Source organism: Protopterus annectens, chromosome 5.part0 (assembly GCF_019279795.1).
Source record: "Protopterus annectens isolate FY-2018-M chromosome 5.part0, PAN1.0, whole genome shotgun sequence".
Lineage (NCBI taxonomy): Eukaryota > Metazoa > Chordata > Ceratodontiformes > Protopteridae > Protopterus > Protopterus annectens.
In genome coordinates, this window is record NC_056735.1 from 17,221,109 (window position 1) to 17,247,277 (window position 26,169).

Here is a 26,169-nt window from a genome sequence, read left to right on the forward strand (position 1 = left end):
TGCCTTTACCTCAGATCTAGTTTGCAAGCAAACCAGCAGAGAAGAGAAGAGAGCATAACACTTTCATACCAACAACAAACACGTATTTACATAGTACAACAACTGTTCCAGGCAGAAACCGGAGAACAAACCAGGCACCTAAATTGGACTTTCTTCCTGAGGGAGGGAGGGTGGGAATGTAAGAACAAAGGCGAGATGAACACTCCACATGGAACGTTATGGTAAGGACATAACTTCTATATGTGAGAGTGTTCAATCTCGCCGTTTGTTCTTACACCTGGGTAGCGTCCCTAGCTCCTTGTTCCTGAGGAACTCAAGGGAGAACGTTCCTGAGCACAGTGGAACCAAAGGTTGCCCTGTCCCTAGAAATCCTATCCACTTTGTAATGAGAAATGAAGGTATGTGGTTTAGACCAAGTAGCAGCCGCACAAATAGTGTCCAACGGTAGGCGAGCTGCATGAGCCAGGGATGTAGATACTGATTTTGTAGAGTGCCCTTTGGGCTTGACAGGTAAAGTTTGCTCAGAGGCAGTGTAGCCAAAGATAATACAGTCAGTAAGCCATTTAGACAAGGTTCGTTTTGTGACCGCCATACCCTTCTTGTTGTCTGAGAAGGCTACAAAGAGCTGGTCTGTTTTCCTGTGATCCTTTGTTCTGTCCAAGTAAAATCTGAGTTATCTATGAACGTCTAACTTGTGTAACATATATTCCAATTTATTGGAGTGATTCTTGAAAAATGTGGGCAATTCAATGGACTGATTAATATTATTAACGGAGCAGACTTTGGGAAGAAAGGATGGATTAGTGCGAAGAGAAACTCTGTCAGGGTGAAAAATCAAATAAGGATGTTGAACTGAAAGAGCCTGAAGCTCAGATACCCGCCTGGCCGATGTGATAGCCACCAGAAAAAGGGTCTTCCATGACAAAAACTTCAAAGGACAGGAAGAGGCTGGTTCAAAAGGTGGTAGCATCAGCTGAGACAAAAGAAGGTTCAAGTTCCAAGGTGAAGTAGGAGTTCTAACTGGAGGTCTAATGTGGAAGGATCCTTTTAGAAATGCCTTACAAAGCCTGTGAGCCATAATAGGAGCCCCACTTTCTCCCACATGAAAGTTTGATATGGCAGCTAATTGCACTCTCAAAGTGGCAGGAGAAGCCCCTTGGTGGAACAAATCGGTCAAAAACTCCAAGACCTTATTCAGAGGAGCTGCTAAGGGATCCAATTGTTGTGTAGTTGCCCAATGTACAAAACGCTTCCATTTACTGGTGTAAGTCCTCGTAGTGGATGCTTTATGAGAAGCCACCAGGATATTTTGAACTGCAGGGGATAAAAGATCAGACCTGGCTAAGAAGCTGAGCGGAGCAGCCAAGCTGCTAGTTTGAGGGAGAGAAGCGACGGGTGGAGAGCCCCTGACGAATGGGTCAGTAGATCCGGCTCTGGGTCCAGGATCCAGGGTTCCCGCGTTTGGTGTTCTAGAAGAAAGGGAAACCATATTTGACGAGGCCAGAATGGGGCAATGAGGATAATTGTCCTTTGCAGGTTGCTGGCTTTCTGCAGAAATTTCGAAATCAGGGAACAGGAGGAAAAGCGTACAGGAGAGCCCGGGCCAATCGTGAACCAGAGCGTCCCTTGGGACTTCCCCTGGAGGGGGTAATAGGGCAAAATAGCTCCTGCATTTGGCGTTCATTGGAGACGCAAACAGATCGCAGGAAGGCTGGCCCCACTTGCGAAAAATCTCCTTCGCAATTGACTGTTTGAGGGACCACTCGTGAGGTAACAGGATGGCTCTGCTCAACCTGTCCGCTATGACGTTGGATAACCCCGGGATGTGCGTTGCTATCAGAAAGCGACCCGTGGACTCCGCCCATTGCCAGATTCTCATGGCCTCTCTGCATAGTTGATAAGACTTGGTTCCCCCTTGCTTGTTTATGTACCAGACTACAGACATGTTGTCCGTCTGGACTGCAATTGTCCCTAGAGGAAGAAGGGGAGCAAAGTGTTGCAATGCTAGGAACACTGCCCTCAACTCCAGAACATTGATATGCAGATTGTATTCCAAATTGGTCCATTCGTCTTGAACTGTCTGTCCCTGAAAGATGCCCCCCCACCCTATCAGGGAAGCATCCGTGGTCACTGTTGCTGTTGGAGTGGGTAGCACAAAGGGTTTTCCGTTGGAGAGATTGCAAGTTCGAAGCCACCAAGCCAGGTGCGACTTGCATATGTTTGTGATGTAGATCTCGTGTGTCAGGGGTAGCTTTTGGAACGACCACTGTGCAAACAGAAGCCATTGAAGAACCCTCATATGCAGTCTTCCCAAGGGTATGGCAATGAGAGAAGCTGCCATGAGGCCCAAAACCTTCAGAACCAGTTTCGCTGGGGACTTTCTGGAAGAGAGAAGAAGAGATATATGACTTTGCAGGGATGCTATCCTTTCTGGGGGAAGCCTTAGAATTAAGCACTGCGTATCCAATTCTGCTCCTATGAATGAGATATGCTGTGATGGCTGTAGTAAGGACTTTTCGAAATTTACGGAAATTCCGAGATGAACACAAAGCTGTAGTCTGTAATCCCTGGCCTGAATCAGTCGACGCTCGGTGGTGGCAGAAAGGAGCCAGTCGTCCAGATACAGAAACACCTGGAATCCGAGGCGCCTCAAGTGAGACGCTACCACTGCCATACATTTGGTGAAGACCCTGGGGGCTGAGGTCAGACCAAAGGGCAGGGCTCGAAACTGAAAGTGACTGGCTCCCAGCCGGAAGCGCAAGTGATCTCTGGATGCCCTGGCCATTTTGATGTGGTAGTATGCGTCCTTTAGATCTATTGAGCACATCCAGTGGTCCTTCTTTAAGAATGGAAGGATCGATTGAAGCGTGACTATTCGGAACTTTTCTTTCTTGATAAAGGTATTGAGTTTGCTCAGGTCCAGAATTGGCCTCCAGTCCCCTGTTTTCTTTGGAACTAAAAAGAACCTTGAGTAAGTTCCGAATCCTCTTTGGTCCGCTGGGACTGGTTGGATGACTCTTTTTTCTAGCAGCTTTGAAATTTCTGTAGCTGCAGGGCCTCGCAGATGGGGCGGCACATCTGGAAGTCTTTTCTGTGGAATTGGGGGCAATAGAAAATGGAATTTTGTAGCCTCTGGTAACAACGCTTTGTACCCAATTGTCTGATGTTAGGTTTTGCCAGGCCTGTGGGTACAAAGCTAAGCGACCCCCGACTGCCTCCAGAGCAGGACAGTCGGGCCTCCTCTCAGGAGTGCTGAAAAGGTTTCCCGGGGAGTGTATCCCTGTCACCTTGGTTTTGCGGACCCCCTCTGCCGCCAGGGTGACGTCTTCCACCTCTAACCCCTCCTCTGCCTCTGGAGGGGGTATCACCCTGTGTGCCCGGAAAAGAACCCTGGGGTTTTTGAAACCACATCTTTCCACCTCGTTGCCCCTTGGGGTACGGTCTGGATGGGGTGGAAAAATGGACTCCGACAGCAGACAGAGTCTTTCCCTCTTGCTCACACCGGGTAAGGGTCTCCTTTACTTTAGGGCCAAAGAGAGTGGCACCATCAAATGGGGCGTTAGTAAAGGAAGACTTGAAGGCTTCCGCAAATGAACATAAGCGCATCCAGGACTGCCTACGAAGAGCAATCGCTGAAGCTGCTGCCCTACTCGATCCTTCGGCTGCGTATGAGATCAGTCTCATGGATGAGTTAACAATAGAAGTAAGGGTGTTGAGATGTGCTGTAACCTTCTCCGAGACAGCAGCATCTGTAGTACCCTGGAGGGTATCTCCCAACTCTTAGACTAGATCCCTCTGTAGTCGTGTAAAGTGGGTCAAATAGTTCAGGGATCGCATAGAAAAAGCTGCTGAACTAAAAATGCGCTTCCCATATCTGTCCATAGTCCTAGAATCTCTATTAGGCGGATGGACAGATGAGGAAGATTCCGACATCTCCTTTTTCGTGGCTGCTGCCACCACCATAGCGTCCACTGGCACTCCCTTTGTCAGATAAGCCTTATCTTGGGGGGCAGTAATAAATTTGTTAGGCTTCCTAGGGACTGGCTCCACCGTGTCAGGTGTCTCCCACGCCCTTCGAGTAATCAGCTCCATTAACTCATCGAAGGGCGGAGTGACCCAGGAGGAGGAAGGGCGAGCACCGAATGCCTTCAGCAAGACTGACTCATCCTCAGAAGGGGGAAGGGATTGCCAATCACCTCTCTGTTTTAGGATCTCCAGAATGTCAGAAAAGGAGACATCCTCCGAGGGTGACTTTGGGGACCCTTCTGACTCATCTAAGTCAGTGTCCGATGTCAATGATTCTTGTGGAGAATCTAAGTGTCTCCTCTTACACAATCTTTTCCTCGGAACTTCCTCGGGGGGGGCATCCGAAGAAGCCTCCGAGGAAGAGGGGGCACCCTCTAGGGGTGGCTGAGACACTGGTGCTCGACACTTGGACGTAGCCGTGGGTGCAGAGGAGGATAACGGCCCTTTATGGGAAGGAGAAGCTGTATCTGCTGAAGTGGTTGTCTGAACAGACAACACCTTCCTCATGAGTTCGAAAGCCCCCGGGTCCCGAGTCGAGGTATCCCCGGTTCAAGAAGTCGGAGGAATCCCCGAGACAGGTACCGAAGGCATCGAACCCGAGGACGGAGCCGAGTCGATCCGAGCCGAGGCCCCGAGAGGGAGCGTCGGAACCGAAACATCGGTCCGACTCTCAGTCCCGGAACCCCGGATGGATCTTCGGCTCCGAGACTCCAGTACTGGATCCGACGGAGTCGAGGTGAACAGTACCGACCGAGAAAGGGACGGCTCTGGAACAGCGGGCTCCACAATCAGCAGGTCAGCCTCTCCCGGCTCCGAAGACTGAATAGGCCTCGGAGGAGGAACAGGTGGAGATAAGGGAAGGCCTTCGAGTCTCGACACCAGCTGGGAGGAGACCGAGATGAGCTTGGACAAGGCCGTATTCTCCATCAATTTCTGCACCACGCGGTCCACATCGGTGTCGGAGAGGGGCCTGGAAGAACGCGTCGAAGGAATCGAAGACGGAGCCGACCTCAAAAGTGCAGGAGGAGGGAGCTCCGTCACCGGTTCCAAGACTCGAGGCTCGGTAACTGACAACAGTTCAACACTCGGCCCCGAAGTCTGTGGAACCGGTGATCGAACTTTGAATGAAGAGCTCGGAGCCGATGACTTGGGCTCCGACGTCTTCGATTCCTTCGAGGATTTAGATGCCTGGTCTGATGCATCCAGAGCCTCTTGAAAAGTAGGTTTTAGAAGACCCCTATCCATAAGTTTCCTGCGCCTATCTGTCATGACCCTTCCACTGAATGAATGACAGATAGAGCAGTCTTCCTGCAGATGGAGAGGGCCAAGACAGTAGACGCAGGAACTATGATTGTCTGTGACAGACATCTTCTGTCCACATTGGCAACGTTTAAAGCCAGGCTTAATTTTTTCTGACATGGTAATAAATCCAGAAAATAGTGTACAATCCTGTAATTAATGTCAAATCCAGAGAATAAGTCAAAGCCAGTAATAGTCAAATCCTGAAACCTAAGTCACATCCAGTAGTCAAATCCAGTTAAGGGTGGGGTAGGCCCCGAGGGAACTCAAAAGTATATAAAGTATATAAAACTTATATACGGACCCGAGAAACCCTCGATACACTACTCACACATACAAACACTCAATCTGAAATATTTGAATACAAAAAACTAATGAAAGAATTATAGAAAATATCAATCTTAGCTTTCAGGTGGTCCGAGCTCAACAAAATGATGCGATCTTTGCAGCGGCAAACTAGATCTGAGGTAAAGGCAGAGGGGGATTGTGGGAGTTAGGTTGGTCTCGAGCTTCTTCTCGATGCAGAGCTTTGTCAAGCGGCCGACACGGAGCAGAGGATCGGCTCCGAACCCAGGTGTAAGAACAAACGGCGAGATTGAACACTCTCACATCTCCAGTTGTACTCTGTTGCATACCACCTACTCAGAGGTGATCTCTGCCTGACATACAAGGCCATGTCCAACCCAGAATTGATGGACATGCTCCACCTAAAGAAAACCTTATCCCCTCGAGCCACACGCTCTAGGAATCTAAACCTCACAATAATAAATAGGACATGCTGGAGGGATAGATTCCTGTCCCACAGAATTCCCATGCTTTGGAACAAGATCCCAATCTACATTAGGCAGAGCTCCTTGCTAACACTCTTTAAAAGAAACCTTGACGAGTGGATGGGAAACAGAAAATTTACCTCGGGGATCACTTCGGTGGCTCTGCTGGACAGAGGCACAAGGAACTAATCTAAGGGGGCGGCGAAAGCTAACATATTATGGCGAGGCTTATAAATGCCTTCGGGCAGATAGCCTAGTACCAACCTATGAGCCTAAGATACCACCACATATGGCCCATCTGTCACATGGTATGTGCCAAGAAGATACTGAGACACTATCAATAGAAAGGAAAAGCTGTGCCTATCTTTACACTTACATTAGATTTACCTGCATAAGGGCAGGAAAAGCACTGGGACAAAAGTTAAGAATGCATAAACTGGCAGTCCTGAATAAAATGAAACAAACATTGAAAAAAAGCAAAAAAATACAAATAGCCAAACTGTAATTTACGACAGAAAAGGTAATGGTACTGACCGCTATGATACCAACAAGGAAGAATGGAGAGTATATGTGCCCTCAGAAAGTCAAGCCTGAAGGAGTTGTTACTGCTAATGAAATAAATGCCAGCATACTTAGTGAAGAGATGAAAGACCTGTGCAAAAAAGCACCAGCTGAAAGATTTCAAAGCTCATCGAAAGTAGCAGGCAAGCAGTACATCTGGTCTCTTACATGTTGGTGAGAAACAATGTAACTAGATTCAAACACCTAGTAAATGAATTTCCACAAGTGTAAATGAATTAACTAGACAAGGCATATAAAACCAAAGCCAACTTTTCATGTTCACAGACCAATCAACATTCCTTTTTACAGCAAATGAATTATTTTGTGGGACTTCTGTTTCAACTTACTTTACTTTTTTATGTATCCATATGTGATTTAACCAAGTACTGAGTTAGTCATATGAGAAGGATATCAAAGCTGTGACCACACCTGTGGCAGCCCCCATAGCAAATGACCCACTAAATATTCCAAGAAACATTCCAACAGATTTAAAGAACGCTGCTGCATCAAATGTTTGACTGTTCTCAGCTGATGGCTGGTATGCCACGATAGACCTGAAACAAGCAAACATATGTTAAGTATCAACTGAAAAGGAAGCTCAATGCCATGTGACCAAACAGGAAGAGTACCCAACTAATAATGCTACTAAATTATTCATTTTATACGTTTAGTTCTGCAAATATGCTTTTAAGAATATCAGTAGTCAGCCATGTAACAGCTGTACAAAGTATATCCGTGCTGTAGAGTCAATGACAACTATACATCCCATAACCATGTTTGAAATATATCCTCCACAGTTACTAATATCAGATATCAGAATGTTTTACTAATTTACTTTGACAACTTTTATTTTGTTACTGGTTTTATTTTATGTTATTTGTACAGAGAGTAAATGTTTAAAGCAATTCACTTGACAGACTGTATTTCCCTGGTGATTCCTGAAAACAGATGATGGTTTACCTAGTTGTACTTACCTGAACCAAAGTAACAATTAAGAATTTGCGTTCTGTAGCCTTTGGGAATGAAGCCCTGCCTATTTGCAAGGAATTAATGTGTGCTGGTTACACATGATTCAAGGAGTCAGCACTGCAAATGCATGTCAAATACTGAAGGGGAAAGGACAGATAAGCTTTCCCTTAAAAATGTCAATGCACCTCATATGAACTTGTCTATATTCTCTTCCTTTTTTAGTTTTCCTTTCTTCTCTTATCTTCAGTACATCTTCAAGATCAACTCTACTAAACATACTGTATGAACAACCATCACATGTTTCTACCTGCTATATTTTTAATTGTATGTCTAAATCATTATGCTTATGTAAATATCTTATGCAATCAAATGTTATTATCTGCTATATTTTTATAAGTGAATGTGTAAACCACATTGCTCATGTAAATGTCTTATGTATAGTATGTTAGCAATTGTTCTGGAGCTTTTACCCCGGGCTTCTGCTGAAAACAGACAGCTCTGTCCAGTCTGACCTCACCAGTAAACAAATGTAAAATAAATACACATACCACAACAGAAAATGCTCAGATTGATCACTGTTGCACTAGTCTAAGCTATATGGGTTACATCCTGCCAAGGACAAGACAATCGGCCAGCTACCAGAGCTTAAGGACACCTTCCATTTGCCCTAATTACTGAATAGTTTGAGAAGAGCAGTACAACGTCAGTGGTTTGGACGCCAAACTGCCTCAGTGTACAGGATGCTAGAACCCTGCCAGCTTACTATGTGCTATGATAAGGAAACATATCTGCACCCTGGCATAAAAAAATAAGTATTTTCTTATTATGGCCACTAGGTGGCAATATTAAACTTCAAATCTCTTTCCCTCTATGGGAATCCCTAGCGCTACAAAACTGTTTGAACTAATTTTCTGTTGAGTACGCCTTGCAGTGTTACCTTTCCCTCCCAGTGGATTTCTCCCCATCTCTGCATCCTACACCTACTTAACACAAAAAAGGAAAACAAATAAGAAAAGAAATATCAAGAATAGAAACCTTTATCCCTAACATTATAGCTGACTTAGTATTCTTATCATACATCCTGAAATAGTTGTTTAAATATAATTTCTGCCTTCCCAACCGTGTCCCATGTACTCCTGGTAGTTTGTAGGAGCCCCCTAAAGTGAAGTCCTTTCCTGAACTGATTACATACCCTCCAGGTGTCTTAACTCTACCTCGTATATCATTTTCTCCTCTCTCTGGGATAGCTTACCTGACCCTAGGAGTAATCCCGAATGACCTGACTGATTATTTTTTTCTGGCTGTCCTTCTCCTTTGCTCAACCCGCTCCGTTCGCCCTGCGGGCTCACTCCGCTCCCCTACCCCACCCCCAATTCTAAACCACCCCCAGGGGTCCTAGCCTTATAGCACAATAACCCAACCCACTACTACATCCACCTATAGCCCTCTTCACCTAATTACACAATTAACAATACCGCCTATTCGTTAATATTACAATCCCTTCCTCTAGTAAAACTACTCCACCCATTAACCCCTACCTTCCTATCTCAACTATCTCCTACCTCCAGGACAACACTTCCACTTGCTATGTATAAATCAAGCATTCTTAAATATAGTCTCCTATTCTCCACTTTCTTACTAAACATTCTTATTTCTTACACCCCCACTCTCTATGAAAACAAAAAATTAACTGAATTCCCAGCTTAACAGTAAAACAAACTACTCCTTACTATGTCTACACCCACAAACACACATCAATATAACATCTTCATATTCCTACCTCATACCTCATTTCCATAGAACTACACATAAAGTTTTTCCAAAACAAGAAACTTTTTCCAACCTCTTCCAAACTTTCCAAATATTTACACAGTCACCAGCAGCTAAGTCTCCTCGATGGCAACATTCACCCTAACCCAGGCCCAAAAAACTACGTCCCTAATATCCTGCCATGTAAACAAACTACTTCTTTAAATCCTACGACCACACCCAACTCTCTTCATATAGCCCACCTAAATATTCACAGCCTAAATAATAAAATTACCCAACTGCATGCCCTACTTGATCTCCATTCCTTTGATATCTTATGCCTAACTGAAACCTGGCTTAAATCAGAAACTAAGGATAATGATATAACATCCTTAGACTTGACCGTCCAATCAAAAAGGGTGGTGGTGTAGCAATACTCTACAAAACTGAATTACTGGTTACTCAACTAGATACCAAACCACCCTCTCCAAGTAATAGTGAAATCCTAATCACCAAACTACAGCTTAATAAAAATAAATCCATTTACATAATTTGCTGTTACATCCCCCCAGGCAATAATACTAATACCCTTGAAAATACACTAAGCTGGCTCTCCACCTCCTTCCCTCAGGAAACTATTCTCCTAGAAGACTTTAACATTGATTGGAATTGTTGCAATTCCCAAAAACCTACTTCCCACATAAACCTTTATGGCTTCAATCAAACCATTACCATCCCTACTAGAATAAATAAATGTAGGTCTAAACAGAGCACCCTTGACTGGATTCTAGTCAATAGTAACCCCCTGGCTTGTACCACAGGCATTCTACCTGATGATATCAGCGACCACCTACTCACTTATATTACCAGAAAAAAAACCTATCCCCAAGCATACAATTTCCAGAACAACCAGGAACAAGAAATATTTCAACCAAACAAACTTCCAAATAGAGCTCAAAGCTTGCAATTGGTCTCCCCTAAAATACTTGCCTCTTGATGAGGCAGCCTCCTACTTCAACAACAAATTCTTTCAAATTCTCAACCAACATGCCCCCACTCAATCAATTAAAACCAGAGCAAAGCCTGCTCCCTTGGCTAACCAAAGAGACCAAACAAAATGCAACAGAGAAATGGAACTTGGGCCAAATGGCGTAGCTTTAAAAACATGATTGACCACCAAACCTTTAAACAACTTAGAAATGAAACCAAGAAATTAATACTCAGACAAGAAAAAATATTACTTGAAATTCCAACACACTCAATACCAAAACCCTAAGAAATTCTGGTCAGGTATCAACAAATTACTACATCCAGGTAACTCTAAAACTCCCACTCCTTCTAACCTCACTCAAAGTACATGCAACCAAATTGCTGACACTTTCAACAAATTTTTCTCTGAGACTGTTACATCCCTAGTCAAGACCTTGCCACCTAGATCCACCCAGGAACCTTACTCCCTGAACAAGCCCCCCCCTTTCAAATTACAACCAGTCTCTACAGATCTCATCCACACCCTACTGAGGAAACTTAAACCATGTTCTCCCTCAGCTGACCTCCTCCCATCAGAGTATCTGCAAATTGCAGCGGGAGTACTTGTCTATCCTGTCTCCATTTTAATAAATCGATCCATAACTGAAGGCCTTATCCCATCCCTCTTGAAAGTCTCTCATATCATTCCTCTTCATAAGGGGGGTAACACTAACGAGCTCTCCAACTTCCCATAGCTCTACTTTCTCCTTTAGCTAAAATCATAGAAAGATGTGTCCATCGGCAATTGTTTGACCATCGTCTCCAAAATAATCTTCTAGCAGACTGCCAACATGGTTTTAGACTTTATCACAGTACAACTACTGCACTCTTATCTTTTACAGACCACATTAATAAAAATTGTAATAAAACTTGCTGTCCTCAGCTCTCTTTTTAGACCTCTCCAAGTTCTTTGATATGGTTAACCATAAACTCTTACTAAACATATTTGAATCTCTGGCAATAGATGCCCAGGCAATCCAGTGGTTTAATTCCTACTTAGAAAATAGGCAGCAAGCAGTTCTTTGGGACAATCACATATCATCTCTGCTTCCCATCAAAATCGGAGTCCCACAGGGTTCCATTCTTGGACCACTCCTCTTTTCTATCTTTATTAATGATCTCAATAAGTCCCTTCCACAAACCACCTGCATTCAATATACAGATGACTCGACATTGATATGCTCAGAATCTTCCCCAGCTGAGCTTCTGACTACTACCCAAAAAGTTGTTACAACTGCTGAAAATTGGTTCTATCAACATTGTCTCCTACTTAATCCCAAAAAAACTACATTATTACTATTTACAACTACACAGAAATCCTCTACTTTTGACTTCAATATAACATCTAATAATGGCACAATAATATCCTTTGAGCCTACTACCAAACTACTAGGTGTCACATTAGATCATAATCTGAACTTCGAGTCTCATATTAACTTAACCATCAAGTCAGTGAATAGAAAACTTGGATCTCTTTATAGGCTTAAACCCTTCCTCACTGCCCCAGAGAGAGCTACCATCGCTCAAACACACCTGCTATCTACCCTTCTCTATGCCTCACCTATTTTTACAAACTTATCTAAATCTAATCTCAATAAACTAGCAACATCATACAACAACATTGCCAGATTTGCCACAGGAGCCCCTTTTCGTACCCACCATTGTATAAATCTTAAACAACTTGGTTGGCTGGAATTACATAATCAACTACTACTACAGCAACTTAGCATCACCCACAAAATCTTCTTTCACCCTTCTAATACTACCATACTCTGCACTCTTATTAGCCCTTATAAAAACCTCTCAAGTTTGGGTCTAATGCAACTAACAATGACTTCATTATTTTTGATTTCCTAGACTTTATAAATATTTTTGTACAATTTAGTTCTATAACTATCACTAACCAATTGATTGATACGATTAGAAAAACTCATAGCTGAATCTACCCATATACACATGTCCTTAAATGAGTCTACAGTTTCAATCACCATGTGCTGTATTAAATATTCACCTTTCAATTTATGCCTACCAAATCTCATATGCTTAGTTTTTTGATGCATTTATCAGCATATTATTCTCCTGTGCCCAAATGGTCAATTTAGTCAAGTTATTTTGCAGAAATGCCTTATCTGTAACACATGTAATCAGTTTACCCAATTTCAGGTCGTCTGCATATAGACTGTAGAACACCTCAGATAAAAAAGTAAGGTCTGAAAGATACAATCTAAACAAGTAAAGGCCTAGTACAGAGCCCTGTGGGACACCTTGACTGTAACCAAGGATTTCACCTGTCCAGTTGGTGTGCGATACTTGATATGTCCTATTTGTAAGCCATTCAGTTATCCATCTTATCAAGAGTACAATACCACCTAGTTGTACTAATTTATTAAGTGTTATGTATATGACACTGTCGAATGCTGAAGTTAAATCTATATAAATTACATCACAGCACAAATTTTGAATTACATCACAGCACAATTTTTCATTCATAGCTGTTACTATATTTTTATAGAACATAATGTTACATAATGTTACAGGTGGTAATAGATATGTTTTCAACATATGCATGCTGATATATGGTTTCAAGTCCCAACCTATCCAGTTCTGACAATAACTTATCCAATATTCCCTTCTCCATTATTTTTCCACAACATGAAAGTAGACTTAAGGGTCTACATGACTCTGCGTTTGTCCTACTCACATTTCCCTTAAAAACAGGTTTAATAAGCACATGTCTCCAATCTTAAGGAATCTCCCCATTTTTATATGACCTAGTGAATAATAGATATAATGGTACTTTTAAGTTCTTGCTGAAGTGTTCTCAGGTCATTGTTAGCAATTCTGTCTCCTCCCAGTGCTTTGTTTGGATCCAGTTTGTGCAGTTCTTTTTCAATATAATGTAATTTGATTCCAGTATCTGGGCTTACCTGGATGTCAGTAGGACAACTTATCAGCCCTTTTGTGCAGTCAAACTGTTTTGCATAAGAATTTGTAAATATATCTATAATTTGTTGTGTCTGAGAACAAATTTTAGAATCTGCACACAGTTTATCAATTTGCATGTCTCTACTCATTCCATATCTTATGTATCGATAAAAAGGTTTCCTATTATGTTCAATATCTTTAAATAAATTTTCTTCAAATTTTTCTTGATCTTGTCTCACACTGTGCTTAATCTGTTTGTCCAGCTTATTTCAGTTTTCAAAGTTGCAGTTCGACCTCTTTTCCATTTCTTATATTTTTTGTCTTTCAGCTTAATCAGATATTTTGTTCTTATGGAAATATATCCGCCTGGTGCTGTATGCCTAGACCCTGATGTTAAATTTTTTTTTGATTTTTTGCACTCAATTTCTCTTTCAAAACTTTCCACATTCCATCTGCAATTTTCCCACTGAACACCTCACTCCAGTTAGTTTTACATAGTGACTGTTTTGCTTCCATATAATCTGTAATTAACATTCTGCGCATTGGCTAAGATTTCAATTTGGCAGAATTATCTAGCAACAAATTAACCTTTATAATCCCATGATCACTGCAAATCAATGGTGGTAAAACTTGACTTGGAGTTACAGTAATTTCTTTGGGAACACAATGTCTAGTATGTTCGGTCTCCTGGTAGTTTTTTTTACAGTCTGAAGCAACTGTTGTTCCTGAATAACATACATCAGAATTGCTATTCACTTGTGAGCAACAGATTCGACCATAAGACATTTTTTTTTTCTGAAGTACTGGCTTGAAGGCGTCAAAGTGGTACAGTTGAGAGAGTACCTCATTTGGCAAGCTAGTGAAAGGACAATAAATTATTGTAGCATTTGCTTTATGTCTTGTTTAATTCTTTACAAAATATGTTCCACTGTCACATGCATGAAGGAAATAAGTCGTAGTAACATATCCCCCTTCTGCATTTGTTGGACATGATAGTTAGTAGTACCTTAGCTGTCAAGGTATGAGCAATATTCCTTCACCCCTCCCATATGCTATCCTTTCAGGTTATGCAGTACTATTGCTGTCTTTCTAAGGAGAAGGATGCCCATCTTAACACTGTTTAGCAAAACTAAAATGTAGTAATTTTTGTGCACCTGTTATTCTAGTGGTAATGGGTATGAGCAATGACAGCCACATGCTTTCCCATACAGTTATGTGCTTTGCTTATGTTTTTAAATTTGGTTTTTCAATTTTGTTACAGGAGTGGAATATAGTGCTGTTTTGTAAAGAATACTAGTGCCCCCCCCCCCCCCCCCTGCTGAGTCATCGGTACTTAGTAGAGGCATTTAGTGTTGCACTGTTTTGTAATTTACTGATGAAAGGATCTAATGTAGTGAACATTATCAAATCTTGCTTAAATGGATATGTTATTGTACAATTTGGACAAGGTTGCATGGAAGCGTTGATGTGTGTTCAGGGGAGTGGTTTGTTGTTCTCAGGTGGGGTAGTTGAGTTCACCTACCCCCAGGTGACAGTTTTAATGTTTGTTATAAGATTATACTTGATCTGTACCTTTATAATACTAGTGTGCGTTTCCTCTGAAGGAAACACCACCATTTATTTTAATTTGTCCATCTGTCTTCAATCATTCTGTTAAATGTGATAGTCTGACTGGTAGGTTCTCCCTCTTCAGCACAGTCTTGGGGAAAACAGCTCCACAAAAATGGGGTCTATATCACATAATCAAAGTTATGTAACTTCAAACACCTAATGGTTGAAACATTATGTTCGAAGTTACGTAACTTCGTCTACCTAAAAAAAAAACAAAAAAACACAAAGGACAACAAATTAAACTATTCTAAGCAGGGGGCAAGCCCTCCTGCACCCCCACATCCCCGCTATTTAAATATACCAACTCTGAGATCGCACCACATTGAACAGAATGGAAACCTCCACCTATGGAGATTTCCATTCACACGCTTCAACATTTACAAATTCAAACGTATGGACACAACCATATGTGGTTTGAAATTGTAAAAGTTCGATGACATGATAGGAACCCAGAAAAACGATTTTTAACATAGAAAGCAATTTATACAGAATATGAATTATATAATAAATGTTTGACAATTACAAATGTGAAGGAAAGAGAATAAAAAGTAGGTAGAATAACTATTTACAAATATTAGCAGTGAGGTGATAGCGAAGGATAAAGGTATTTAGTGGAGTGAAAGAGCCAGTAGTTGGATATTATAGACGTATAGTTTATGATGGATATGTAAGGTTTAGATTTAATGAGTAAGTAAGGAGTTGGTCGGGGAAGGTAGGATCATTTTTAGTCTGGATTGTGACTAACTAGATTACAAGTCAGGGTGACTAAGTGGAGATGAAGTTGAGATTTAAATTGTTGAGTTTTCAGTTTAGTCTCAGAGCAAAGGGAGTTTTGTTCCATAGTTTTTTGATGCAGTTAGACAACAGTGCATCCCCAGCTTTATTGTGTGATTTAATGACATTAGAACTAAATGTTCACTGACAGATATAATGTGCTAGTATTACAGGCAAGGAGAAAGTCATTGTCATAAATCATCACAAACCACACAACAGTTTCCATTTTCCACTCAAAGCCTGTACAGACAAAAGAAGAAAATCGGGAAGTTTTCATGGCTAGCCAGTTTAATTTTGTCATATTCCATCAAACAAGATGGGCTTTATTACTTAGCCTGTGTGGTGTTTCCAACACCAGCACAGACAGAACATGCAAAGTTATTCACTGAACAGCCATACTGTAATTAGAAGGATGCTAAAGCTGATATTCAGCGACACTCGAGTACCACAAGAAATCTGAAACAAAATTACATGCTTTCAGATTCACAAGTAACACAGTCAAAAAGTGGACTTTGCAATTTCAAATCCTACACAGCTGCAGCTAACCAAAAACAAAGGTGTATTAACATCTTTTATAAAGTGTCTGGAGTAGTATGTAAGGCAAGAGATAGCACTTCGTGGACATAGAGATAACAGAACATCAGCCTGTACTACCAACAAAAGAAACTTCAAATCTCTAGTTGATTTCCAAACTGATGCTGGTGAAAGAGAGCGTTATAAACCCACTTGCAGACATGCCAAAAGAATGCAAAAAATATTTCAAAAACAGCACAGAATGAACTGCTAGACTACATTAAAGAATACATTCAACAGCAGATAACAAAGGATATTAAACAAAAACATCTTGGATCCTTTTATTCCATCTAAACAGACAAAATTGCAGATATAAGCAACTGGGAACAACTTGGAGTTGTACTATAATACGTTAAGAATGGCCATCCTATGGACAGATTCATAGAGTTTATTGCCTGTGAACCTGTGACTGGACAGAAGTGCTGTAAGTTGGTTACATGCTTAAAGTTAACGCTGAATCTTGATCACTGCACAGCTCAAGGGTACGATGGCGTTGGAAACATAGCTGGACAAGAGAAAGGCTGTGCAGCTCTGTTTCAAGAAAAAGTACTACATGCTATTTTTTTCTATTCTGTGGTCACCAGCTGAACCTTGTGCTTTCAAAGGCTTGCCAAGTTCCTTAAGTACTAATAATGTTAAATGTTGCGAAGGAAGTTGGTTTGTTTTTCAAGTACTCCCCAAAAAGGTAAAGGTGTTTAGAGGAATCAGTGCAGTACATGAATCTACAGCAAATTGCAAATGGCCAAAACCTAACAGAAAAACAAAAGCTTAAGTTACTTTGCGAGATCAGATGGGTAGAGAGACATACAGCCTTTGATGACTTTTATCATGTGTATGAATCACTCCTTCACTGTTTTTAGACAATAACAGAGGGCCATACTGGGATGGGAAAACTTGGCAGATGCCAGTGGACTGTACAGTTCAATTACTATGTCATGCTGTACTGCTTCTTTCCAGTCAGCAAGGTTCTTGTTTGGCTTTACTAAGCTCCTCAGCAAGCTTCTGCAAGAATCGTCACAAGATATACTGTATGCATACGAGCTAGTTAGCTGTGTGCTTGATGAGCTGCAGGCTAGTCTTACAAACATTGAGCATGAGTTTAGGAATATCTTCAGAGAAATGTTAGAAATGGGGAGTTTCTGGAATAAGGCTGATTTAACCCTTCCACATCTCTGTAACCAACAAACAATGAGGAACAATATTGATGGAGAGACTTCGGAAGGGTACTGGAGAACAGCAATTTTTATTCCCTTTCTTGATCACTTTATTCATGAACTGCCCAGCTGATTCACTACAATGGCATCAGCAGCTACACAAGGATTCACACTAATTCCATCAAACTTGAACAACTTAACATTATAAAGAGAATTCACTTAAAACTTTTTTTAACTTGCCTTCACTGACTACATTCCACCAAGAGCACAGACTGTGGAAAAGGACATGGGTATCTATCAGCAATTTCTGCACTGACAAATGACTTGAAGCAGACATTTACAAACAAATGTCAACATGTTCCCAAACATTTCCTTCATATAAAATCCAGCTGCTCACTCCAGTCACACTTACTGGAGAAGAGAGTGCTAATTTAGCCTTAAAAATGCTAAAGTCTGAACTCCGGAGTACCACAGGACAAGACTGCCTTAACCTTAACAGTTTAGTGTTGCTGTTCATGCATATAGACATCTCTCAACAGTCTATTCTTCAGTAATTGATTATTTGCAGAAAGGCACCCAGGAAGAATGCTTCTCATTAATCCACTTAATTAACATTGGAACTATCTATTAAAGTTTGTGACATATACTACAGTACAGCATGGGAAAATAGAGGATATTATGAAATGGCTTAATGTTACATTCACAAAAAAGATCTGGTACACAGACTGATTTACTCTCCATTTGTGTATAGTTTTCTACATATCTGTTGATGGTATAACATATTGACTGCTTATCATGGGAAGCAATGTGCTAATTTATGCTGTTTGCAGCAATCACACCAGCTGGGGATACCTTCGTGAGAGGTTATGTCAGACAAGGGAGATGGATAGTAATTCTGTGGAAGGTAATGGTGAACAGCTGCCATGGCTGCAGCACTTAACAAAAGGGAGATTTCTTGTGCTCAGAGTAGAGTTCAACATCCAGGGAAATGTGTGTTGAGGGAGAAAAAACATTGAATTACACTATCTTGGCTACTTGAAGAGACATGGATTTTGGAAAAATACCAACGTTACAAAACCAGTGAATGACTATCTTTGGACTCAGACTTCGGAAGGAAGGAAGAAAATCACATTAATAGAATTAATGAAATTTTGGAGACATTCTTGTCGTTACCCCAAGGATTTGTGGCTAGAAGCAGAAAATACAGAGAACACTGTAAATAAGTGCATTTCCATTGAAGAAGAAAGTCAGAGTACTACCATCAAAGAACTCATCTACTCCACAAGCAAGTGTAAAGAGTCAGAGAAGTATTTTTTATTTTTATTTTAACATTTGTTGACCGGGAATGTCCGACTAGGTTCCACAGATCCTGTTTTCAGCGGAGGCCCGGGGAGAAAGTACCATCAGTAAAGTCAGAGTACTACCATCACAGAATTCATATACTCTGCAGGCAACACAGACAGTGTGAGTAGTAGTGGCATAGAACTCAGAGTACTTCCATCACAGAAGTCATCTACACAAGCAACAGAAAGTCAGAGAAGTCAGTCATGGCAGTATGGTCACCATGAGGCATCCAACTGAAGTCGGTGACACTAATTGTTCAATGATTGACATTAGTGAGTAGATCACATGTACCACGATTAAAGACAATTAGAAAGATATACACCATTGCAAACTACACACTGTCTACTTTTCACTCAATTCTGTGGTATATTAAGTCAAAGAGGATGGCCTCTATGGTTCAGACTATGTGTTGTTTTCAACAGCAGCAAAGAAAGGACAAACATATGTAGGCACCTTTTGGGGATTAAAAAAAAAAAAAAGAAGATACTATATTCATTGTAGGTGCTTGAAATGCTGAAGTTGTTATAAAAAAATACAGCTGGACTATCGGACAGCTTTGACACTGAATTATACAATGAAGTGGACATAAGACTGTTAATGTTCTGCAAAGGTAATTCAGAAATCACAGTAAACACCATCTTGTAACAGCCTAAGAGATGGCTTTACTTAAAGAAATTATCAGACAGACATTACCACAATAAGAGTGATAATATTCTTGTCAATCCGAGATAAAACAGGTATATACAAGCAGCAAAATCAAGATCCGGAGGTAACTGTGTCTCAAACCATCAGATTCTTACTGTAAAGTTTAAACTTACAGAAAAAAAAAATTACTTGGCCATTGAGGGAATAAAGGTAAGAGATTAGGCATGGTGGATAGAGTACATGGACAGAAGTTTTGAGATATTAACCAGGAAGTGGCAAGAATAATTCTAAATAGAAGATTAAGAAGGCAAAATTACTGTCTACGAAGGCTTTAGAAGTGGCTGAGGAAAGAAGAGTAATAATGAGGATACGGTACATTATATAAAATTGTAAAGCAGAGTTTCATAGATAACAGCAAGTATAGTTAAGGAGGGATGCATAAATGAGCAATACAAAGAACTGGAAGACGACAATAAAATGGGATCAACAAGAGATCTGTTCAAGATGATGAATTGTATTAACTGAAACTTACAGGTAAAAACTGACATGACAAAAGACAAAAATGGGAGAAAACCTGACAGAAACAAGAGAGAAAAGATCACAGAATTCAGTCAGAGTAGTACCACCACAGTAGTCATTTGCTCCATAGAAAACATATTAAGTTTACAAGGACACCAACATCACTAACATGGACAGTGATGTGTTCTCTAACTAGAGTCAAACATCCTGAAGAGTGAAGTTAAACAGACACTAGAAAGCATTGCTAATACGGCTGAACCACCAGAAGAATTATGTAAAATCCTGCAAAATGATAATGCAACACTGTTGCATTTAAGTTGCCCGCAACTGTAGAAAATAGGACATTAGCCACTGTATTGGAAGATGTCAGTTTATATTCCGGTCCCAAAGCTGGGCATTGCTACACACTGTTCCAATTGTCAATCACACTTGTAGAAAGTACTGCATTCCCCAAATCAGGCAAAATGTTTCCCCAATACTGAAAGCTGGGGTTACTGCAATCCAAGCGGAGTGTAAGTTAGACATGACAGAAGTTCACTGTTAAAGACGGTGTGTTGGAAGAGAAAATTTTACAAATTCAGATGACAATTAACTTGGAAAACACTGGCCAAAGAAAACAATGGACTTAGACTTGAGAAAGAAGACAACCAACACTGGCATTTTTTAACTCTTGGAGACGAGCATTTCCTTTCACTCCCACACCCATTCTAGAACTTGTTGAAAGGAGAGAAAATGTGACGTAGGACTTTTATTAAAAGAAAATGAATTGTGCTTAAAATCATTGAAAAAAAATGTAAACTCTCCAAAAACATTATATTATGGTCTGCTTAGTAAAGCTTTGGAGTTTAGTCATTTGGTGCATCAAATAAATGAAGCTTTTACTAATTTATCCAAACCTCTGTGCTTGTGGTTTATATTTTATGTTTCATAATAATAAAGTAGATTTTGAGTTACAGCCCTTTCTAAAACGCTACAGTGGTTAAAATAGTTTTTATACATTGCACATGACTAAAGTATTTGTTTTTTGAGAATTTTTTCCTAACATCTACTGTCTTACTTGCTATTTACTTAACTGAACTTCACTGTTTTCACAATTTAATAAAAACAAAATACTTAAATATTTTGCTGTGGCTAACATCCCCTTCAGTGGGGCTCTTTCTTAGTTTATAGCAGTGCATACGCCAGCTATGCCATGGAAGGAAACTGTGACTTGGCATGGGCAACCAGTCATCTCTTCCAGGAAAGTACTGAAAAAACCTGTACTATGCTGCATGGGAATTACCTGTTTTTACTACAACCTCTAGAGAAAAATCATGTGCAGCTGAATATATAATGATGTCTTTCCACACGATGTCAGAGCTTGCTAAGGTGATCTTTCCACAAACACCAAACCCAGTAGCCCACTTTCCCGCTCCCACTCCGGTAGTCAACTAACCAGACTGTGCCCCCCCCCCCCCCCTTGCAAATTCCTGGTTTCACCCCTGCAACAGCTATGCATGTCTTGCAGTAGTATTTTGCATCTACAAAGTGAACACTTTTCAACTTGGTTAAAGAATATGCCAGGGGATAAAACAAAAAAAAGTCTACAAGTATTACTTAACTCCTAATGCTAATCTAACACACAAACACACACAAAGAATTTAACTATACTGAGTATTTCTAAGAATGATTCAAACACAAGAATGTGTGTAAATGTACTAAGAAAACAACGATAATTACACTACTTGCTATCACCAAACACAGATGAAAAAGCAGAAAGATAGGAAAACCAGCTGTGATGAAGGGGCTAACTAGAAGACAACTTGTTGAAAAGTTTCAAATTCCTAATGTTAAACACACCAAAAAGACTAGAATTACCACATTCTTTCTCTCATACTCATGACTTTGTAGAAGAAAATTAGCCAACACATTTTTAGAGGAGGTGCACTTAGCTGTGAGTCAACATCCCATCCATTTGCTGTCAACAAACAAGATCTGAGGTAACTAAGGGAACTGTTGCATTATTGGAAGGAAACTTCTTAAAGGAAGCTCGAGGCTGCAGTACTAATGCTGACGAGACTGCTCCGACAAATGGCTGGTGGACTCGCATATGTTGGATCGGACAGACTGAATGAATAGGATCAAGTGATAGTTTCAATGACTTTCAGTACAATGTATAGTGCTTTAAAGATGTGAGCAATTAAATTAGACCCTTATTCCACTATAATTACTTCAGCTGCAAAAATCTAGTAAATCTAGTTATTTCAAAGCTACATTTAAAGCTAATGGTATGTAACAGAATATCACAGGATCATAAGAGGTTATGAGGCTGTTGACCCGGAGGTCATTTCAATCCTAGCAGTTTCATCCCAATGTAATACCAGTGATTCTCTAGTCAATACTCAGGATTCTATTTAGTAATAATTCAAAACACAACGAAACTCAAGCGACTTGCAATCCTACATAAAACACAACACACAGTAGTGGATATAACCAGAGCAATTTACTTCTCCTGGTACCTCGGCTGTTCGCCTTCATGGGACATTATACATCCAAAAAATTGCAGTTTATATAGTGCTTTAACAATTCATTAGCCCATCCCATTAATTAAACAATTAAACCTTGAATACAATCAGAACATGGTGAAAACACAAAACTAACATATTACATAATATATGAACTATCACAGAAATGACCACTGAAAATTTCATTATAAAAAATTAATAGAATTCTTTAGACATATAACATATATAACCTCCTCTACAACTCGCCCTTATTTAAAATATATATTATTTTATATATTGGTATATACCTATTTAACATTCCTCTTAATTCCTTTCATTAGAAAACACTCAAAGTACATAAATAAGAGAAATATGAAACTAGAAAAACATTAAATTTGCATAGACAGCTCTTGATTCAGACCCGCCGGATATAGAGTTCCAAAATTAAAAATGAATGTTTCTAAAAAATTTAACCTAGTCTGAAAATTAGTCCCAAATCCTTCAATGTCAGCCAAAACACTGAAAAATAAAGAACCAACGTCACCCTCATGTTCTATCATAAAATGTTGTGCCACTGGACTTTCTCTTTTCCTGTTCCTAATATCCAACAGATGCTCCAAGATTCGAATCCTAACTTTGTGTTGTCTGCCCGATGTAACACTTGGTATTGGTACACCCACAATCCAATATATAAACAGCACCACAAGTTTTGCAATGTAATTTACCCCTAGTTTGATATCTCCTACCATTAATAACTGTATCTGATAAATTCCTAATCTTAGAACAGAGATTACAGCTGCCACAGGGAAAGGCCCCATACCTATGATTCAAGTCACAGTTACGTTATGAAGTATAGTGCCTTTTCTGAGAGTGTAGTTAAGGTGGTCAAGCATTTATGGCCTATGATAAGTTTAGATGAGACTTTAGGAAAGATTTTCCCCAAGGAAAGTCACCTTTTCTTATGACAGGTTTAATAATTTGAGAGAATTGCTGAATAAACCCATTAAGTCTTATGACTTGAATCATAGGTATGGGGCCTTTCCCTGGGGCAGCTGTAATCTCTGTTCAAAGATTAGGAATTTATCAGATAAGGATAACCAGAAGGCCCTTGCAGCTACATACACAGCCTGAAAGGTAGGTAGGACCCAGGCATTTGCCAAACAAGTAATTAATGGTATCACACACACACTGATCCTGCAGAGATAGCAAACCTGCTGGCAGACAGATTTGGTGAACATTTCACTCCCTTAGTTACCTTTAGAGGATTTGAAATGTCTTATTTGCTTGTGGAGGGTGCTTTTCCTATTGTTGGGGCCTCATCTTAGTCTTCTTAGACAACAACTTTTTGCATTTGTTGTAAAGTTTGTTGATACTGGATGTCCACCAGAATAGCTTGTTTTTACTTGGGCCTCTGGCTTTGATTCTCTCTGGAACAGCTGAGTCTATACACTTATACAAGTGACTGCACAGGGCTTTAGTGTAAACTTTGGTGTAGTTACTACTTCCAGCTGGGATTGGGGCTAGGAATGCTTTTATATCTTCCCCAGGAGGATATTTTTTGCCTTGGTGAAGTGTTTTAGTCTGACTTCACCCTTGGTGAGTTCTGGTATTACTGCCAGTTCGAAGGTGACTCATTTGTGGTCAGATTTAACTAACAAGGGTCCGACAGCTGCAGTGGTGCATCTGTTTGTCATGTTAGTGAGGACCAGATCTAGTATGTTTGTTCTTCTTCTTGGGGTTTGAACAATTTGTTCCAGGGCATTTGAGTTAAATTCAAGGAACTTTTGAGCTAGTGAGTTAGGGCTAGAGTACTTTCCCAGGTGATGGTGGGATAATTGAAATCCCTTATGAGCAGAGTGTTTGGCATTATTTGGATGGACTCTAGTTTGGTCAAGTAGGCCTCATGTGCATCATGAATCATAGAGAGGGATCTAAAACTAGCTATGACTTGAATGGGAGGTCTTACTAACACTTATCTGAACTTGGAGTAACACTGTGGAGTTGTCCTGTGTAACTAATCCTCAAAATATGCAGTGGCTCAGACAGACAGGGCAATACTTGCTGTCTCAAATACACCAAAGTAAATGCTCTCCCTGGTCCAAGCTATCCTAGGTGAGTGATTCTCTTACCAGTCAGGTACTATAAAGTTGCGTTATCATGTTTTGTGGTTAACATCACAGTTGCAGATGTTAGGAAAGCCAAATCTACTAGAACAAAAAATTAATTTTTAATTTTGCATTCTTGTTGGCTAGGCAAAGCCCCAACAACCCCCAACCCTGCACCTCTTTCTTAGGTTGCATCTTGGGGAAAGGGGAATTTCTCTGTACCAGTACCATCTGCAGACATCAGTTTTCACACTGACTGCCGCAGCAAAGGTCTTTGCAAACAGTTTACATTACCAGATTTTGCAAATAAAAAAAAAATGATATTCACAACTTTCATATGATAACATATGTACTGTGCCATGACCAAATGCATCTAGAAACCGGTCTTTTCAAGACAGTCCAGCTTTTGTACACTGCTATACATCTGCATCTATCACTGGAGTTGATATGAGGGGGTCTTGTTTTTGTGAGCAATAGACTTTCCAACAAACCAATGTCATCACCTGGTGTGTGCAAATCAAAGCTCACTATGTATAACTGTCCTACAATAGATATGCAAACAATGTAGGACGTTATTATTGTTATTGATTGGTGAGAAATTAACTACTGAGGGAATACCAGGGTGGAATACTTTAGGGAATACGAGTACTACAGCATTACAAAGTAGCATTCAGAAAAAATATATTAAATCTAAAAATACAACCCACCATGATGAGACTATAGATTAAAAGCACTCCATTTAAAAAAATGTACAAATCTATAATCTTCAGAAAACATTAGAATTCGGCCAGTAAAGACACACACACACACACACACACACACACACACACACACACACACACACACACACACACACACACACAAAATCAGGCCTTTAGGAAATTAAGGCCAGAAATTACCAGAACAAAATCTACCTATGAGGAGCAACTTGAACAGTTTAAGAAGAAATCTTTCTACAAATAAATCACTCACCAGAAAATTAGCCATGTAAAATAAGACCCTTACAGATGGAGGGAAATACAGTATGTGATCCGAACTGCATGCAACATGTATATTTCTCAATATGTAAAGAACAGTCAGCTGCTCTGGTGATGTAGAGGGATAAAGCTTTAACTATGGCCCTACTGACCTGGGTTCAATTAGTGGCTTGGTTAACTAACAAAGCAGCAGGCTGGGAAAAGTGTGTCCATCCTGGGTTGGACGGCATTCTTCACTGACACTTTCTAAGGGGAAGCATGGTTCAAAGAGGGGAGCTACCCTCAAACTTAAATGGCAAGGATGTCAGGCACAGCAGGAAAGTCAGTACAGCAGTTACAAAAGCCCCTCAGGGCAGAAGCAGAGACTGCCAAGTCCCCAGGACGCCGTTAGGATTCACAACCTGCACCAGTGATATTGGGGGGGAATAGAAGACAAGCTGGTAGATGCAACATAGACATGGGACACTGGCGCAGGGCTAGGATGGTAAAATGATGTCCCAAGGGGGACCAAAAAAAAAACATGTAACCCACAGTCATTATCTCAGGAAAGATGATGAATGTCTAGATGTCACTTCATTCAGGTGAACACTACTTTCTGAAGGGCTTGCGAAGAAAACATTCATGAAAGGTCAAAAATATATGCAGTATTGGAAAAA

General features: G+C 40.5%; 1 protein-coding gene across 3 annotated transcripts in view; it reads right to left on the bottom strand.

Annotated features, from left to right (window-relative positions):
• Positions 1-26,169, bottom strand: part of SLC9A7 (solute carrier family 9 member A7) — a 3,436,621-nt gene that overhangs the window by 2,386,500 nt on the left and 1,023,952 nt on the right. For all 3 annotated transcript variants that reach the window (XM_044072073.1, XM_044072072.1, XM_044072071.1), the window contains exon 7: positions 7,069-7,210. In XM_044072073.1, coding sequence (XP_043928008.1) covers positions 7,069-7,210 — 142 coding nt within the window. The remainder of the gene's footprint in view (positions 1-7,068; positions 7,211-26,169) is intronic.